Source organism: Brassica oleracea, chromosome C1 (assembly GCF_000695525.1).
Source record: "Brassica oleracea var. oleracea cultivar TO1000 chromosome C1, BOL, whole genome shotgun sequence".
Lineage (NCBI taxonomy): Eukaryota > Viridiplantae > Streptophyta > Magnoliopsida > Brassicales > Brassicaceae > Brassica > Brassica oleracea.
Window position 1 is genome coordinate 17,935,148 of NC_027748.1, and position 18,468 is coordinate 17,953,615.

At 32.9% G+C, this 18,468-nt stretch overlaps 1 protein-coding gene across 2 annotated transcripts; it reads right to left on the minus strand.

Annotated features, from left to right (window-relative positions):
* Positions 1 to 4,396: 4,396 nt before the first annotated feature.
* LOC106331151 (acylamino-acid-releasing enzyme) lies at positions 4,397 to 8,747 on the minus strand. 2 transcript variants are annotated; one of them, XM_013769501.1, is made up of 18 exons: positions 8,628 to 8,747; positions 8,268 to 8,420; positions 7,866 to 8,172; positions 7,547 to 7,774; positions 7,286 to 7,477; positions 7,135 to 7,209; positions 6,839 to 6,977; positions 6,530 to 6,681; positions 6,366 to 6,448; positions 6,135 to 6,256; positions 5,976 to 6,054; positions 5,702 to 5,882; positions 5,563 to 5,623; positions 5,355 to 5,477; positions 5,082 to 5,273; positions 4,938 to 5,006; positions 4,779 to 4,855; positions 4,397 to 4,660 (listed from the first exon to the last, which is right to left on the minus strand). In XM_013769501.1, exons 2-18 carry the CDS (start codon positions 8,386 to 8,388, stop codon positions 4,594 to 4,596), a joined length of 2,268 nt encoding a protein of 755 aa, XP_013624955.1. In that variant the 5' UTR covers positions 8,389 to 8,420; positions 8,628 to 8,747; the 3' UTR covers positions 4,397 to 4,593. The 2 variants fall into 2 exon arrangements, with proteins under 2 accessions (XP_013624955.1, XP_013624998.1); XM_013769544.1 differs by lacking the exon at positions 8,628 to 8,747 and adding an exon at positions 8,562 to 8,624.
* Between the last annotated feature and the right edge of the window lie 9,721 nt (positions 8,748 to 18,468).

The following is an 18,468-nucleotide window of genomic DNA, read 5'->3' on the forward strand; positions in this document are numbered from 1 at the left end:
TGTTTACAAAATTAGACGGCGACTTACTACACGGTTCACCGCCTTGCCAAGCTGATCACCACCATTTCGCCACGATCACCTACCGTACACGATTATCCACCGCTTTCTTGGTTTAAGACGCCGCATTTTGAACATGTGGTGAAATTGGATAAGGGGTATTTCATAATGAAAAGAAACCACATAGCTAGAGACATTTGAAGAAAAAATGATAAGACAATAGAAATAAGAACAATGATGATTTAATGGGAGAAGCAATATATAGATTTGCCAAAACAATTCTAGTTTGAAAGATTGTGTCTCTTAGAAGTGAGGACTGAAAAAGAAATAAAAGAGATGTCGTTTGCATTAATATTGGTGACGTCATATGCTAAATGAAACTAAATTTTATCTATTAGACTGCATAATTCCAACAATCTCAACCGTGCAATCCCCTGTATATTAATCCTGGAGCATTACAACATGTTTTCGTAGCCACATTCATCACGAGAATGATTCTTAGAATTGTTAGAAAAATAAGTTGGTCCATATAAACATATAGTATGTTTTTTATTAAACTAACTATCAAATTAATTAATAGTGTACAAAAGAATATTTTGTCTTTCCTTAAATAAAAGCTACGGAATTACCTAATATGGTTAACATATATATGACAATTAATGATTACGAATAATACATATTTTCTAAGAAAAATTCTAACATCTCTCTTTTTTGTTTAATTTTATACTATTAAAAGAAATTAAACAATCACATTAATCATATAATAAAAACAATTAGATTTTTTCTTATATGTTACATTTTGAATTTTTAAAAACGGCTATAATTACTAAAAATGGTAAAAGTCGCACATTAAAAAATCTGTGATCAATGGTTTAACTTTTTTTTTGTTCAAACAAGATACAAATGATCATATATCATAGGAGTGGGCATTCAGATACACATTCGGGTTTGTATCGTATATTTCAGTATAAAGGTATAGAACTCGTTCGGGTATTTCTACACTTCGAGTCGGGTTCGAGTATTTTAAGTTCGGGTTCGGATATTTTGGGTCAGGTTCGGATATTTAAAATTTGAAGAAAAAATAAATAAATTATTCATTGTTTAAGTTTTTTGTATTTAAAATAAATTTTAACTTAACTGTTTTTTTATAATTTTTAAGAGATTAAACTATTAATAGGTTTGGAGATAAAACTTTAAAAATAGAAAGACACTAATTTAGTTGTTGTTTTGAAATTTTAGATGCAACTTTTATTAATGCAAACAAGAACTTGGTGTGTATTTTAAGTGAGTAGCAATTGATTTTGTTCATAATTATATTAATATTATCAAACTTTGAGCAATAAGAATCATTAATATAAATATTTTGAATAAAATGAGAGAAATAAACTAGAAATATAGAGTTAAGTATACTTATGTTTGGTTATCTTCGGATATCCATTCAGGTTCGAATATTACCCGTTCGGATTCAGATATTGCCCGAACTGGTGAAATAAGTAATTTGTTTCATTGTTCTAATTAGATGATATTTAGACCGAGCTGGTGAATATATACTAGAGAAATATTTATATTTCAAGTCTGCACTTATATTCTATAACAACTTGATATATTAGATTTGAACATTAATCTGTTAATATAGTTCGATGGTGATTTTTTTTCAAAATTTTGATTCTTAGATATGTATATGGAGTGAAACTAATTTTTACAGATGTCCATTTTTTTAGTTTTGACACTTATGTAATTCACTGAATTCATAAAATAAGTTAAAAAAAAAACTTAACTCATATCAATGAAACAAAGACGAGAACGAAAACACAATTCTATAAAGGTAGAAAATGAAATCACTTATGGAGAGTCAATAGTAAACAAATTGAGAGCAGAAAACCTAACCCCCTTTCGTCATTATACAATCGATGTTACCTATTTGGTTTTGGTGATTTGTGTCAACCGCAAAACTTAATTTCCTTTTGTGCATATGAAGTCTTCAAAATAATTAAAATGAAATGTAATTCGTTAACTCTTTAACAACGATATTATATTTAAGAGACCAACATTTGTATTCATCATTTTATAATCGATAAAGATTATAGTGTTGCAAAATGTTAAAATCATTTCATAAACAAACATTATTATAAAAACTCACTTCACGCATGCGCGCGGGTTATCATCTAGCTTTACTTTTATTTTCCTATAAAAATGATAACTTTGTTGAAACAGATTGTGGATTTGCTATTATATAGAGATTTGGCTGCCTAAAATTTTAAACCAGTACGTGTTATTACTAAGGTTTGATCGGTTTTGTCGATACCGGGTAAATGTTACGTTTGTCGAAAGCACCTTTTATTTTATTAAATGAGTTGTGTCCTCAGTTTTCATTAGGCATGGGCATAAAATCCGGAACCCGAAATTCGAATCGAACCCAAACCGAAAAACCCGATCCGTTATCCGACCTGAAATGTAAAAATACCCGAACGGATCTTGTAGGGTGGTACAAAAAATATCTGAACCCGAAGTGTTATTAACCGAACCCAAACAAGTAACCCGAAAAATCTGAAAGTAATAGTCAATATAAATATTTTGAAATATATATAAGTATTTCAATTATTAAATTCAATATTTGTGGTTATATATAATAATAAATATTAAAATTTTAATAAAAGCTTTAAGTACACAATTAGTTATAAATAAGTATTTTATAATTTGTTCATTGAAATAAAAAGTCTACTCTCTATAAGACAATACATATTGTTTACAAATTATGTTTGTTTTCATGCCTGATTTAATATTTTTTGTTATTTTATCAATTTTATGTGTGACAGATTAATTTTTATTTAATTTAGATGTTTTTCTTTATGTTTTGCTTCAAAAAAATTGTTTTTTACTTCGGTTATATCCGAACCGAACCGATATAATCCGAATCCGTACGATATATGATTACTTTATGGGTTTTAGGACGCAATACAATTTTGAACCGAACCCGAAGTGTTATTATCCGAACCCGACCCGTACTAATAAAATTTTGGTAGGGGACCTAGGAGCGTAAACCCGAAAACCCGAAAATCCGAAAAACCCGATCTGAATGTCACGGGTACCCGAACGCCCAGGCCTAGCTTTCATAATGTTTTTTTTTTCCTTGCGTTTTCGATTTGCCAAAACACCATGCAAGTTAAATTGTCTAAAAAGAATTTATGATATGATCTGAAAATACCCTTGCTCTAAAGTTTGAATTGGAAGTCGCGTCTTTGTTGCAAGCATTGTTGAGTAACTAAAACAAGGGAAATAGCCTAAACACATTGATATACATCTGTGCTGAGAGAATTGGAGGGAAGAGAGCGACGTCACCAAGCTACATGGCTGGTGGAGGAAATCTTTCGAAGAGATCATAGAACTTTCAACTGAGAAACTATCGAAGCTTTTGCTCCTTCTCCCAAAACCATGCTATAGCCAAGAAAACCTGACTATTATCTTGAATGCAATCATAGTTGGTTCACCGGAATAAAACCAATGAATAAACTTCAATGGATTTAACAATAGATATGCTTAATCAACCAATTCAAAAACTTTTCCCTAAACAGCTAAACCTTCAAAGAGGCAAATAGTTACGAACTCCCAAATCAGAAGAAACCAGCAATACAAAGAGAGAGAGAGAGAGAGACACATCATCCAAATGAACAAAGCGATTCAGGTTAACCGGAAAAGATATTAATCCCTCTAAATTGGCAAAGTCAAGGCACTTGACTAAGCCTTCACTCGTAGTCTTCAGTTTATCTGGGCCTAGATAACATTCATGGTTTCTAAAGTGAAAAAAAAAAAAAAAATGGTTTCTAAAGTGTGATTTTTGCCGTTTTATGTGTTAAGCCGTGTTAGGACTTCAAAGAAGCGGTTGTAGTGGATAAATTGTTTCCGGGCTTTTTCCTTAGCTCGCGGGGCTACCAAGATTGCCTCAGCATCGCGACTCTTGTGAACGGTTCATCGTTATCGATGTTTGGAGATTAGTATTTGTAGTGAAGTCATTTGTCTTTCTTTTGTCTTCGGCAGCGTTTTGCATTTATTTTGACTTTTTATTTTTCTGCTACTAAATTCTCTCTATGTAAACTGCAAAAAAAAAAAAAAAAAAGGCAAATGAAGAAGTTAACTTTTGTGTTACAAACTTTCTCTGTAGTTAGAATCTGCTATAATTTTTGGTTACAATTTGCAAGAAAAAGTTATGCCTTGTGGGAGTTGTGTTTTACATTCTCCTAAATTGTAACAGATCTTCAGACAGAATAAGTCGTTTGTTTCATCTGATATTTGACTTTTTGTTAGAAATTATATATTGTTTCTTCGACAACAATCAAGGCCTTGGATTCTCAAGCTTATCTCTCTTTTAGTGTTTCATTGTTTGCAAAAAAAAAAAAAAAAAAAAGGCAAATATTCGCTAAAAAGTCTTCAGATGTTTACCAAAAAAATACAAAAACCCAAAACCGAAATAGTCTGAAATAGTTCCTTTATTGATAAATGTGGAAGAAGAAAGAGAGATTATGCAAGCCAGGCTACATAAACTCAGAGGATCAGACCTTTTACTGAAAAATTACTTAATACGAAAACAAACTCATGTGTTCACAGCTTGCAGTACTTGTTGAACCAGACAGCAGTGTTGAGAAAGCTTTCATAATCCGTCTGCGGTCTGCATAATAAACAATCACAAGATGCAAATCATGCTTTCAAAACTCAAAACTTTCTCACAGAGATGCCTTCTTTAGCTATGATGAACAATTAGAAAAATGGCAGCTTTTTTTTTTTACCTGTCAAGAGGATGATTGTCATTAGGAAAGACAAGAACTTTAACCTCAACTCCTTTCTCCTTTAACGCCCTCATGTACTAATACAAATCAAAGAATATTTGAATTAAACAACAATGAGTTTGGATCTACAAACTTAAACACGTTGCAGAGTGATCTTACTTGAAGTCCATTTGAAATGGGAACACGAAGATCCATTGCTCCCAAGATAAACAAAGTTGGTGTTTTCACCTACAGAAAGTGAAAAATACAAAAGAAGAATCATTAAATGTCTTCAAACTCATAGGAAGTGGGTGTGGTTTTGACCTTTGAGATGTGTGAAATAGGAGACACTTGATGAAACCGAGACATATCTTCAGGTGAGGGGGCTTCTGTATAGTGTTTCTTGTCACCATAGGCATGAAAGAAACCCCAATCAGGTGTATCTGTAATCCCAACCAATGATGCAATGTTGCATACAGGATTCCTCGCAGCTGCTGCCACAAATTTATCAGGCGCCTATAGCAAAACTTTTGGTATAAGTATGATGACGATTTATATTCCAGTGCCATCACTTCAGAGGTGAGTGAGCTACATTACCTGGCCAATCAAGTGTGTGGCCAGAAACCCACCATGAGAGCCACCTAGCACGGTTATTCTAGACGGGTCTGCAAGTCCCATTTCGATGGCATGATCTACAGCAGAGAGCACATCGTTCACGTCCTGTACCAGAGAAGCTAACAGATTAAGAAGATTGCAAGTCAGGAGGAGAAGGAATGACACTAGAGACGCGTATATGATAAAACACCTGTGATCCAACGTTTCCAGATAGACTCTGCAAAGCTTCTTTCCCAAATCCCAACGAGCCCCTTTAGTTCAAATAGCTCAAGTTAAAAACTCCATAAAGGTTCTCGATGAAGTAGTGGAAAATGGAGCTGTATGTGAACCTGTAATTAACATTCAGGAGACTGTATCCAATTGAGGAGAGATAAGCCAAAGTTTTGGAGAAGCTGCATGTTGCAACTGAATGGGGGCCTCCATGGATAACAACAACTAATGGATCACATTTCCCATTCTCCTTAGGCTTTGAAGACGATACATATATAGCTTCAATAGGCCTTTTAGCTCCTGCAATTTGTTGATCATATGGATATAAAATCAGAAATTTTATCAACTTTAAATGATCATTTTTTTGTATAAGCAAGAGAAGTGTTGAAGTACCTTCGGTAAGACATTCAGAAACATTACTGACTGGAACTTTTATAATTTTAAATTGAAGAAATGAAAGCCCTAAGGTGACCTGCGGCAGTAGATAATGAATACAGAAAAGTTTAACATCATTTCCCATCAAGAGGATTTGGCAAATACTATGATTTTTACCTTGTCAGAGCATTTAAATATTGGTTTTTGGATATTTGACCACTGCCATGAAGGCTTCCCAGCTGGATCAAGAACTTTCTTTCCATACTTAATTTCAGGAACACTCACTGGACTGCTAGACACTACTCAAAAAAGAATATACAGTGGTTCTTCAAGCCTGGTGTGTGTTTAAGTTCAATGTGACATGGTCACAGTTAGTAACTGAGATAAGAGCTTGCTCAAAGATTTTACCGGCAACTATATCGTCACCATTTAGCGCAAGAATGCTCCATGAATAATCTGAATCATTAGGGCTGACTCTTGACAGTTCACCACTGTAATTCCCCAAGATTAAATATTTAATCATAAGTACAGCGCAGCAGAAGAAGATGAATAGTACTGTATTCATCAGTTACCTTTGTAAATTTAGGCTGAGTATTACTCTAAAACTGCGCCAGTAAGAAGACAAGATAATAGTATGTCCATCCGACAGCCACGGATCACTCAGAAGGTCGGTGCCATAGAGCCCAGGGAAAGAACCATCGTCAGGACAGTTCACAACTTGAACCTGCAATTAAAAGATATATATTAGTATGAGATTTTTAGTTTGATTACCATTTTGAAGACATGTACTTTTTTTTTTGTGTAGAGAGATGTGTAAGTTTCTAAGAAACAAATAGAAGAAAGTTTGAAGGAAGCGAGACACAAAGTCCTTATACTCTTACCACATCAACAATATCTATTGACCCAGTAAGTTTCCCATCACTTGGCCATTTAATCTTGTGAAGTGACTCGGCTACCCAATGGGCCCCGATATCAGCAGCTGTCTTTGCGGATAAAAACACAAGAAACTTTCCATCTTTGCTGTAAAGAGAAGAAAAAAAGGAACATTGCACATCAGCACTGCTAACATGTATTAAGATGGCTCGGTTATAAACAGAGTAAGAAGGAGGAGAACACATGCTTTTAGTAAACACATAATTTCAAAAGACGAGGAAAGAGTTTCATAAAGATGTAAAACCTGAACCGTGGGGAATAACCGCTGCTTATGCTCTTAGTCAAATTATGAAGAGGGAATGCTTCGTTAGCATCATCTCTGGAACACACAGGTAAAGACAAACTATAAATAATGCAAGTTGTCTTCTTGTGAGTTATAGAAGCAAAACACTCACTTTGGTTCTTTGAGTCTAACTGCGTATATGGCACATGGTCTGTTGGAGCAGTACTTAATACCAAGCTTTCTTTTATCTCCTAACCATCCCACAAAAACTAAATACTGAGCTGAATCTTTACTGTTTGGACTCCAAACAACCTGTCCAACACTTATCGATCTTGGAACTCCTTTGATATGCTCAACCTCTCCACTGTTAACAGAAAAACAGAGACAATGATCAAAAGATGTAAAGAACAATCGGTAAAAAGACAACATTTACCTTTCAACGTTGATAACAAAGAGGGCAGGCTGCTTTTTTCCGGCATATGCTTCTCCCCATTCCTCTTCCCAATCTCCTTGACCTTCCCAGCTACCAATATCCATTTTGTCCAAAGAATTATTTTTCTTGTAACAACCTAGATGGTCAAATGTAGGCTTGGTGCGAGATGGTTCCTCAGCGACATAAGCAACAAGAGTCTCATCTGAGTTCCAAGAGATCCCTTCAAACCTGCATCAATTCATACCCACACAAGCCCTGCTGAATTGTCCTACATCTCTCCAAGAACAAACATGTCTTTCAAAACAAAGTGTGGTAGTACCATCCGTCAACGTATACAGAGCCATGAACTTTCTGTGGAATATGAAACTCCTTCTCTAGCTGAGACGAACTCCATATCTCAAACTTTGTAGGAGATTCCTTCTCTGGAGGATTACGGATCACAAGGAGCTTCAGACCAGATGGAGACGGGACAAAAGCCGATGCGCCAGTCATCTCGGTGGGAAACGGCGCCCAGTGAAAGTTTACAGGTTGGTTGCTTTCTTTTGAGATATGACCAGATAACATAAACTTCCTCCTTTTGTTAGCCAAAAGGTTTGCTTGACTCATGGCAACCATTGCTTGGGGGCCTGCATTATAAAAACATTCTGCAGATCTTTAGATAAAAGACTTTTTATTACAACTCCAAAGCTCCCAAGTTGGAGATATAAAAGTAATTAATTACCAGAACAAGAGTTGAAAATCCAAGCTTTGTCAATGCTGGGAATACTCATGAAGTCTTTAAGTAACTTTGACTGTGTGGCATACTCTTCCTCAGTAGCTGAGTCAACTCCAGCAGAATCCATGGCTTACAAATCTTCGACTCCAAGCTTTGCAACTGCAACAAAGTCAAACTCATATATAATCTCTAATGACTGCAAAGAAAGACATTCCAGTAATAAAACACCATTTGCTTCAAATCCCTTTGGAGGGAAACCGGATCAAAGTATGAAACTGAAAACAATCAAATAGAATATACCCATCAAAGCAACACAATCAGTTATTCTCAGGTCTGAGCGAGCAATAGAAAAGGAAGAGAGCTTACGAAGATGGCAAAAGCGGAAGTTAAATCCCAAATTGACGGAGCAAGTAATTGGGTGAGACGTGAGCTTTAAAAAAACAACAACAAAAAGGGTGCCGTCCATTTGTCCATCTATCAACTTCTTCCAGATCCATTTAAATGATCTAATCAAATGATCCAATTAAATTATCCATACCGAACTGTCAGTTTCTTCATTCATTTGAATTTCTATTTGTGTTATTCATGACGAGGTTAGTAAACAAATAATCTAGCTCAATTCTTTAGAATAAACTTTTTTTTTTAGTTTTTGTGGCAAAATAGAGCTCAAAAACTAAAATGATAAAATTTAATTTTTTTTAATTTTTAAAAATTTGAAATCCCGTCTCCAAAACTCCACTCATCAACTCTAAACCCTAATCCATAAACCTTAAACCATGTCTATTAACTCTAAACCTTAAAGTCTAGATTAATTAACTATACGGGTATAAGTGTATATTTACTTCTTTTAATAAAAAATTTAAGTCTATTTTGATCATTTTTATTTTTAAGGTCTATATTTGTGACAAAAAAATTTTAGATCTATCCTAGAGAATTTCTCAATAACTTATATACTTTTATATTGATTTAATCAGATTTTATATTTATTTAATTATATTAATTTTTATTAATTATTTTAGAATACGGTTATGGTGGAAAATACAATTTTCTAGTTTTAGCGAAAATGATAATTTTGTGGTGTTAATGGAAAAATGAATTTTGCAATTTTAGCAAAAAAAAAAACATTTTTGCAGTTTTGCAAAAAAATATGTGTTTTGAGGTTTTGACGAGAAAGTACGTTTAAAATGTGTTTTTGGTAGAAAAACATGTATTACGGTTTTGGCAGAAAAATGCATTTTGTCGTTTTGGCGGAAAATGTGTTTTGTGGCTTTGGCGGAAAATACGTTTTTGTGGTTTTGGCGAGAAATGTGTTTTGTGGTTTTTGTGAGAAAATGTATTTTGTGGTTTTTGCGAGAAAATGTGTTTTGTGATTTTGAGGGAAAACCCCGTTTTGGTAGTTTTGGCAAAAAAATGCATTTTGACGTTTTGGCGGAAAAAATGCATTTTTTGTGGTTTTGGCGGGAAAATATGTTTTTGTGGTTTAGGCAAAAATTGTGTTTTTGGCAAAAAATGTGTTTTACGATTTTGGTGGAAAATGTGTTTTTACGGTTTTAGCGGGAAAATTTGTTATATTTTTTTTTTGTGACAAAAAAAATATATTTTACAGTTTTGGTGGGAAAATGAGATTTCGTGGTTTTAGCAAAAAACATATTTTGTGGTTTGACAAAAAAAAATTGTTTCGTGGTTTTAGCTAAAAACGTGTCTTAACTTAAATATAAATTATTATAGTAAAAGTGAAATCATCATTTGTTATTTGGGTAGGTTCATCTCCAACGAGATGCACTTATTAAACTCATTTTGACGAGTCTTCTGTATGAATCATAATTCTAGACTAAAATTTTAAAAATTATCTTGATGTAATTATTTGAATGTTATTTATTTTAACACTAAACGAACATCAAGCCTATTTCCATCTTGAAAACTACCATTTTTATCTACCATAAAAAAATCATACTAACTTTATTAGGTCCATTTTATTAATTACATTTATTTAATTATTTATATTAATCTATTCGATATATAAAGATATTAATAATAAACCAATTTTAACTGTAAATTTAAATTTTATTTTTAGTTATAACAAAATGTTGAGAAAAAATCTAACAAAATCTTTCTAAAAATTTAAAATATTTTATTTAAATTAATACCATTGATTAATTTCGCAATTAATGATATATTCTATTATACATTAATTTAAATAAAATTTTATTATAAAACAAAATAAAATAAAAGTGTATGCTATTTTTCAAATTTTATATATAATTATATTCTATATCTTCTTTATTAAAAGAAATACCGTAAAAATCATACTAGGTCTATTTCATCAATTACATCTATTTGACTATTTAAGTTAATCTATTTGATATATAACATTTCTAAAAAATCTTATAAATTATATAGATATTAATAAATAAATTTTAACTGTAAATAAAATTTTTATTTTTACTTATAACAAAATATGTTAAAAAATCTAACAAAATCTTAATAAAATTTTAAAATATTTTTAAATTAATGCAGCGATTGATTTCATAATTATTAATATAGTAATATTATAGTGTATTTACTTATAAAATCCCACAATATACTAAAATAAATAACATAGAAATATAAATTAAGCTAAGAAAATATCAGTTTTATAGTATAACTAAATAAAATTTTAAAATTTATTTCAGTCTGTAAAAATTAGAAAAAATGAAGGAGATTCTCAATTTTTTTATTTCATACTATGAATTTATTTTACCAAACTCGAAAATATATTAATATATAATAACAATTAATAATAAAGTAAAATATCTAAAACAAATTATTATACATTAATAATATCGAATAAGAAACATAACCAATAACATTATAGATTTACACAATATAATTCGTGATACTGCTTGTCTTTCTCATTTATTTTAAAATTAAAATATTCTCTCAGATCAAGCGATGGAATGATTTTAGGGATATAATTTCAATCAGCCAGATTTTATCGGTTGTTGTGGCGATAATAAAATATTACATGGCTCTCACATAGTTATATTGGCAAAACTTTTTCTGAGATCGACAAAAGTTTTACATATCTGAGCAAGTTGTTTCAAAGAACTTGTGTGATGAATATACTGTTATACTAAAATAAAGCAGAGTTTTTTGTAATTCGGCAGAAACATAAAATTGTGTAGTAAGCAAAAAATATATATCAAAAGTCATATTTTACTGATCAACATAGCAAGAAAGCAACATATTGATCCGGAAAGCCAAGTTCTACATGCATGCTCTATAGCCGAAATGTTCACTTTAAATAACTATGTTATTACAAACTATAAAAAATATTACTGACGATTTTACAGCCGACAATTTTACCTGCCTTATAAGGTTTCACGTGTGACTGCAACACCTGAGCTACCCTATTGGATCTATTTTTGACGATACTCCTTTCACTATACAGCTTCCCTATTAGAGCCATTTTTGAATAGGACAACTGTTGTTCTTGCGCATTGGAGCTGCATCATCAGAAAATCCAGGACATCCTTATTCCTTGAAGGATGAACTGGTACGCTACAACAAAAGAATTGTTATTTCACCGACTTCTCCATTGGTCCAACAACTTTTACATGAACACCAAAATACCACAATGAGAGGTCACTCAGGTATCTTACGTACATTCAAACACCTATCTCGTCAATTTTATTGGCCTTCGATACATAAATTTGTGGCAACTTATGTTGCTCAATGTGACACTTGTCAATGAGCAAAATCACAAACAGTGTCACTAGCTGGACTTCTGCAGCCACTCCCTATTCCGGAACATCTTTAGGAAGACATTTCGATGGACTTTATGGATGGTTTACCTAAGTCACATGAGAACACATCCATTATGGTTGTCGTCGATCTTTTAACCAAATCAGCACACTTGATCCCTTTGTCACACCCATATACAGCCTTGGTGGTAGCTGCTAAGTTTGTCGTCAACATTATCAAGCTTCATGGTATACCACGTTCTATACTCAACGACCGAGATCCGATTTTCATTAGTAACTTCTGGAAAGAACTTTGGAAGACACAAGGTACAACACTCCATATGTCTTCTGCATACCACCCTCAATCTGATGGCTAAATAGAGGTGGTCAACAGATGCATCGAGCAATTCTTGTGTTGTTTTATCCAACATAAACTGAAGCAGTGGAGTTCATGTGAGAACCGAAATTCACACAGTTGATTTCCGTTTAAATTAGGAAAGCCAAGCGATCCTAACTTTCCCAGAAGTCCCAGATTTCTGCTGAGCCAAACGTCAAGTGATCAGAATACAAAATACAGACTAAGTATAATATTATCAAAAGCGAAAAGAGAGGAAAAGATCTCTTCTTCCGAATTTGTGTGAGCACGAGTACAAGAGGTAAGAGCCTTGGCCACAAGAGCTGTCGGCGAGTTCGCTAGTTCTAGTAACCTAAGACTAGCAAAAACCTAATTGAATCGCGGCTCGATGAAAACAGAAAGTTGCCTATTGCTCTAAATTTGCTCTGGATGCTAAAAAGTTCTCTCTCGGTGCCGCTTGCCTTAGACTCCCTTATATATCCCTTCTAGGTCGGTTTGCCCCTTCTTTTTATGCCCTTGGGTTGAGTTTATCGTCGAACAAAAATATTCTATTTTTCTTTGATCTTCCTGGTTATCTTCAGAAACTTGACATTTATCCTCGAAACTTTACATTTATCCTCGAAACTTGACATTTATCTCTTTCTGCAAATAAAAGATAAACCGTCATAATAGGTTTGGGCTTATTTTCGTCTAAAATCGTAACTGGGCTTTTTGGCCATGTTTCTAGACCTCTTTGGGCCGTTTTACGACCTCAAGTGTTTATGATTTCTTTCCAGAAATCGCTTTCGGTACGACGCCGGTTTATAAAAGAATTCAAATCAGTCATATATCTGAAAAAATTGGTGTTTCAAGTTAACCTTTACCGTTCTAAACGATCGATTTGAATTTATACGAAAAAACAAGCTTTCGCGGTTTCTGTCATAAAATCTCAAGGATAACTCCAGTCGAGACGAAACAAGGGACATCAAGGTCATGGTTTGACGGAGAGAGCCATGATGATGGGGCGAGAATGCACAATATTAATACGACGGACTGGCCGGGATGGACCGCGCTCGCCACATGGAGAGTGGGCCGAGACGCACCGGGACGTGCTGTTGAGGAAGCCGGAACGCGTCAGGACGCATCAGGACATCTGGGACGGAACGGTCGGAACGCATTGGGACATACCTCAGCTTTCTTCTCGTTTCTTAGTCTGTCTCCCCAAGGCTGCTTGTCGAAGATATCGGACTCCTCTATTTTGAGAATTTTGTCGTTCAATTTATTTTTGAGGATTTATACGAAACTCCTTGTTACGAGAAATACTTTTTTGGGATCCTTCGGTTGTTGATTCTGTCGTGACCGATTTTGACCCCAACAATTCCTTCCTTCTTTGAGCTGAGTATTGGTATAACACAGCTTTCACTCTAGCACATGAACAACACTTTTCCAACCGCTATACGGCCATCCCCCTCCTTTTGTACCAAGGTATGAAGTGGTTCCACTCTTGTTGAAGAAATTGATGAAAAACTTCAGACACGTGACGAGATGTTGGAAGAGCTCAAGCGACATCTGAAATTTGTTGCGTTAAAATTCTGGAATGCATTAGAAAGTCGCGTTGGTTCGTAATTGTTTAGAAGTAACTAACGTAGCATGCATGATTAAGTGATTATGGAATTTTGTTAACATGTGCACTCGTGAGTTTGTCTTTTGCATCATCCGTTAGAGTTTACGGTTGTTATCGTTAAGGCACATGCATAAATTAATTATTTCAATCTAGAATAAATTCTCTTTTGTTCATGAACATATACGGTATCAACCGTTTTAAAGAGTGTTCATGAGATTTGTTTTAAATCACAATAATTATTTTTTCCTTAAAGTAAAGCATCGTAAGAGAAAAGAACGTATATAATGATTTGGTATCACAAGATCAAGTACGTTATTCTCGTAATGATTTACGATGGCATAAGCTTTTTTTACGCGTATGGAATCTTTGATAGCATATGCATAACCATCAGACCATGATTAATGGGGGTTTTTAGAGCACTATTAGCCAGGGATGCTTAAGTAAGGTGATTAATAATTTTTGGATTTAACAAAAAAGGAAAATACTTTAATAAAATAAGAAATGGTGCTTGAGGGGTGCTTAATTAAGCTGTTGAAGAAGTGGTGCTTAAGAGATGTTTATTAATTTATTAGTAAAAAATTGATTAAGCAACCCATTAAAAGTGCTAGGGTTAACGGTTCTCTTAGGAGTGTAGTTTTTAGCGTAATTTAAGAACCGGTTCTTAACTTTAACAAAGAAAAAGGTTAAGAACCAGTTCTTAAATTACGCTATGAACTTCACCCCTAAAAATATCTGTTAATCAAGGTCTTAGTGCATGGCAATTCATTTAGTGTGCATAGACGTGAATTATCTATCAAAGCAAATGCGTATTTGATTTAATCGATATGATATGTTGTCACTGTCATGTTTCGGTTAATGGTGTTTTCGTCAACGCCAGCGAACATAAGACAACGATACGGCATAATTAAATCGGTGCTTACTTAGGGTTTATTTATTAAATTAAAATATTAATTAAACAAAAATAAAAATGCTTCCGCGCATTTTAAAGATAAGTAATTGTGTTATAAAATATTAACACAATTTAAGTAGTTTTCCCCTTCGATTTTTTTTTTAATGTTTATATGTATATAATATGATAGTCACCAAAGTGGCCTTGTTATATTACATACAAGATATGAGCCCGTTGCGTTGCAACCGATTTTTGTTTGATGTTTTAATTTAATAAAAACCATAAAATAATAATCATTTTATTATTGTATTATGATTGTTTTTTGCATATGTTTGTTTGAGATTTATTTTATAATTAAAACATTTTCACACATAAATTCAAGTTAATATTTGTATTTTATAATCAAGGTCCATAGATGAGTTATTATAAAATTTATACTAAGGATTAGAGAAAATACTATACATAAACATTTAAACTGAACACAACCCGAAATAAGAAATGAAAAGTAAAACCGAAATGAAAGTTAAATACACCAATCGAATCAATGACAGCATTATACATGTTCTTATGTATTAATTTAATGTTTTATTAAATAAGTTTTTAAAATTTCATTTTGCTAGGATTTTTTAAAAAATGAAACATTATATTTTATAAATCTCCTTTTTATTTACAATTAAAAAAATAAGAAAAATATTAAATACACTTTTACAATTTTGTTTAAGATTTTAGAAAAGGTAAATTACTGTCATATAACCTATTACAATTATCTTCTATTTAGAATTTCATAAAAAAATATATTGCTATCAAATAATTATTTTAGTTATTTACAAATATTTTTAAAATTGCTATTTTTACAATTCATATCAATACAAATTTTACACTTTTTTGTTAATTAAAAAAAATTAGTATCATGTTCATCATCAAACACTCTCTTAAAAATAATATCAAATAAAGTTTTACAATTTTTTTTTGGTTAGGACTTAAAAATATTATACAAATTTCTTTTGTTTAGGATTTTTTTTTATAAAAAAGGAAAACAACTATCAATATTCTTATACAGTTTTGTAGGATTTTAAAAAAGGAAATTAATATTAAATAATCTTTTACTATTATATTTTGTCTAGGATCTTAAAAAACAAATTCTATCAAATAACTATTTCCAGTTAATATTAACTATTTTTAAAAGTTTCAATTTTCAAAATTCGTTTTTTTCAATACATTAATATTTTTACAAATTTTCTTGTAAATTGAATAATTGTTACTATCATGTTTATCATTAAATCTTTGAAGTAATTTATTATTAAATAAAATTTTACAATTCTCTCTGGTCACGATTTAAAAAAAAAAAGAAAAATTCTTAGTTAATTAAGATTAGAAAAGAATTTTCTTTTAGAAATTTATTTTATTTAAGATTTTAGGAAAAGAAGAAATTATTTTCACATAATGGAAGTTTTATTGACACATTCACAATCTAATTTTTTTTAATTGACACCTATTACAATCATATAAGGTGAAATATTTGAAGTTAATTTTGGTATATATTTTTTAACACAAAATTATTAAAAAGTAAAGTTAGTTAATTATAAGAAAGATAAGATTACATTCACTTTTTATTTTATTTAGACTTTTAAAAAGGAAATTAATTATTTTATTTCTTTTAGATTTTTTATACAACTATTTTATTTTTAATAGAAAAATTATGTTTAATTATTTATATTTTTTTTTTATACATACAAACACATATTTATCATATGCACACATACCTATGTACGACAATAACAGCAAAATTAAAAGTTATGCTAGCATCATAAGATGTAATAAGGATAATAATAAGTTGAGTTGTATCAAGAAATTAAAAATAAAACTCAGGTTATACTTTTCATGTAAATACTATTGTGTTTTGTAAAAATAATAGGTGTAAGCTTAAACCTAAATATAGATGTAAAATATTTGTCACACTCCTCAACAGAAAAAAAAAATCAAATTTTGTAAAATACTCTCTCGTCTCCCCCCAAACGCTCATCAGCCGTCAAGGGTTTGGTTCTCCGTCGACCGGCGCGTGGTGGCTCCGATAGCGCCACCGCCGGTCTAATTCTCTTCCTTGCTCCGTCTATTGTAAGTCTTGCTCTTAGTTTTGGGTTTCTTCATCTCGGCTCTCAACGTCTTTGTTGGGAGAAGGTTTGATATGGTTTTGGGGAGAGATTCGCATGTTCTGTGGATCCTCTCTTGCTCGAGCTGGGTTGGAGGTTCAGTAGGTTGAGGTCTGGCAAGCTTCTTTGCGGTGGTTGCGGGATTGATAGTAGGGTTCCGGTGCCGGGAAGTTTAAGGATTTTGTACCGTTTTTGAACTCCTCCTGTTTGTACTTTCTCTTAAGGTGTTGAGATTGGTGAAGCTTGGTCTTTAGGTTGTTTGTGTTGATGTCTCCTGTCTGGGGATTTTTGTTTTGGGATTGAGTATTGTAATCACTCTTCAGATCAGCTTGGCGTACTTATCTGGTTTTGAAACTCTTTTCTGGTGCGCGGTGGCAAGTTTAAACCGGCTCTGATGTGGGTGTATAATTCTTCCATCGAACCTGGTCAAGTGGCTTTCAAGCGTGTCTTTGGTGATTTATTTTGCTTATATCTCATTTTCTGTCTCGTGGTTGTGTAAGGAGTGTTAGAGGTTATGGCGTTCTGGAGTTTGGTTGGTGTGGCGACTTGGGTGGAAGGAGATCTTGCTTGGGTCTTTCGTTAGGAGTCTATCTGCTGTGGGCTCTAGGCTGTCCTTTCTTCTTTCAGGTGTCCGGATTCTGCTTCGTGTGGTCTCTGGTTAGTCTGGTCGTTCAACATTGGGGTCGTTTTTAGGTTTTCATTTGATGAAGCATCGGAACGGGGAAGTTTTGCAGCTCCTTAGTTTGCAACCTACGGGTTCTTCGGATTCTTGGTAATGGACTGTGGAGCTTATGCTCAATTGCGACGGTCTTGGAGTAGTCGATCGCCAAACGTGTATGTGTCTCATCGTTGGCTGCTCGAGTTGATGGCTTGTTCTTTGGGGGCTTCTGTTGTTTGAAGAAGTGGTAAGTGTGTTAGTTTGACTGTATGGTTCCCTAAGGGAACAGTGGTGGAGATTTCAGCCCAACTCTAATAATTTAGACGTGTTTCGTTTTTCCTCTCAATCCTGCTTCCGGTTCAGATCAGCTTCATCGTTATTGAAGTCCTTATTTAGTCTCCAGTATGCTTCTAGCCTCTTTTTCACTTCTTTGTTTTCTTAAGTTTGGGTTGTATCATCGTGTGTCTCCGGGTGTAACTTGTATTGCGCCGGCTTATGGCTCCGGAAAGGATTAGTCCTTTGCCGGCTTTGTGTAAGAACTATTGCAAACCTATTTTTAATCTAATAGATGACAAAAAAAAATTGCTTAGTTTATATATCGCTGGCGTTTAAAAGTTATTTTGGTACTTCGGTTGTGACTGTCACATATAACAAAATATTTTAAGAGGCAAAGATATTTACTCTAACTTCTGCTACTATTTAATTAATCAAGTGAAAATTATTTATTGTACCTCTTTTCTGGCAATTCAAAAAGAGCAAAGTTAGTTTACATTTTTTCTTCTATGTTTGTGTTGGAGAAAAATGTTGCGTTGGATTCAATTTTTAAGGAA

What these genes read in the sequence shown, in the direction of transcription:
- LOC106331151 (XM_013769501.1), bottom strand. Translation starts at nt 8,388, where the DNA reads ATGGATTCTGCTGGAGTTGACTCAGCTACTGAGGAAGAGTATGCCACA. An exon ending in GGTTATTCCCCACGGTTCAG is followed by an intron (nt 6,978 to 7,134) that starts GTTTTACATCTT and finishes TTCTCTTTACAG; the next exon opens with CAAAGATGGAAAGTTTCTTG. An exon ending in CAATAGATATTGTTGATGTG is followed by an intron (nt 6,682 to 6,838) that starts GTAAGAGTATAA and finishes TTTTAATTGCAG; the next exon opens with GTTCAAGTTGTGAACTGTCC.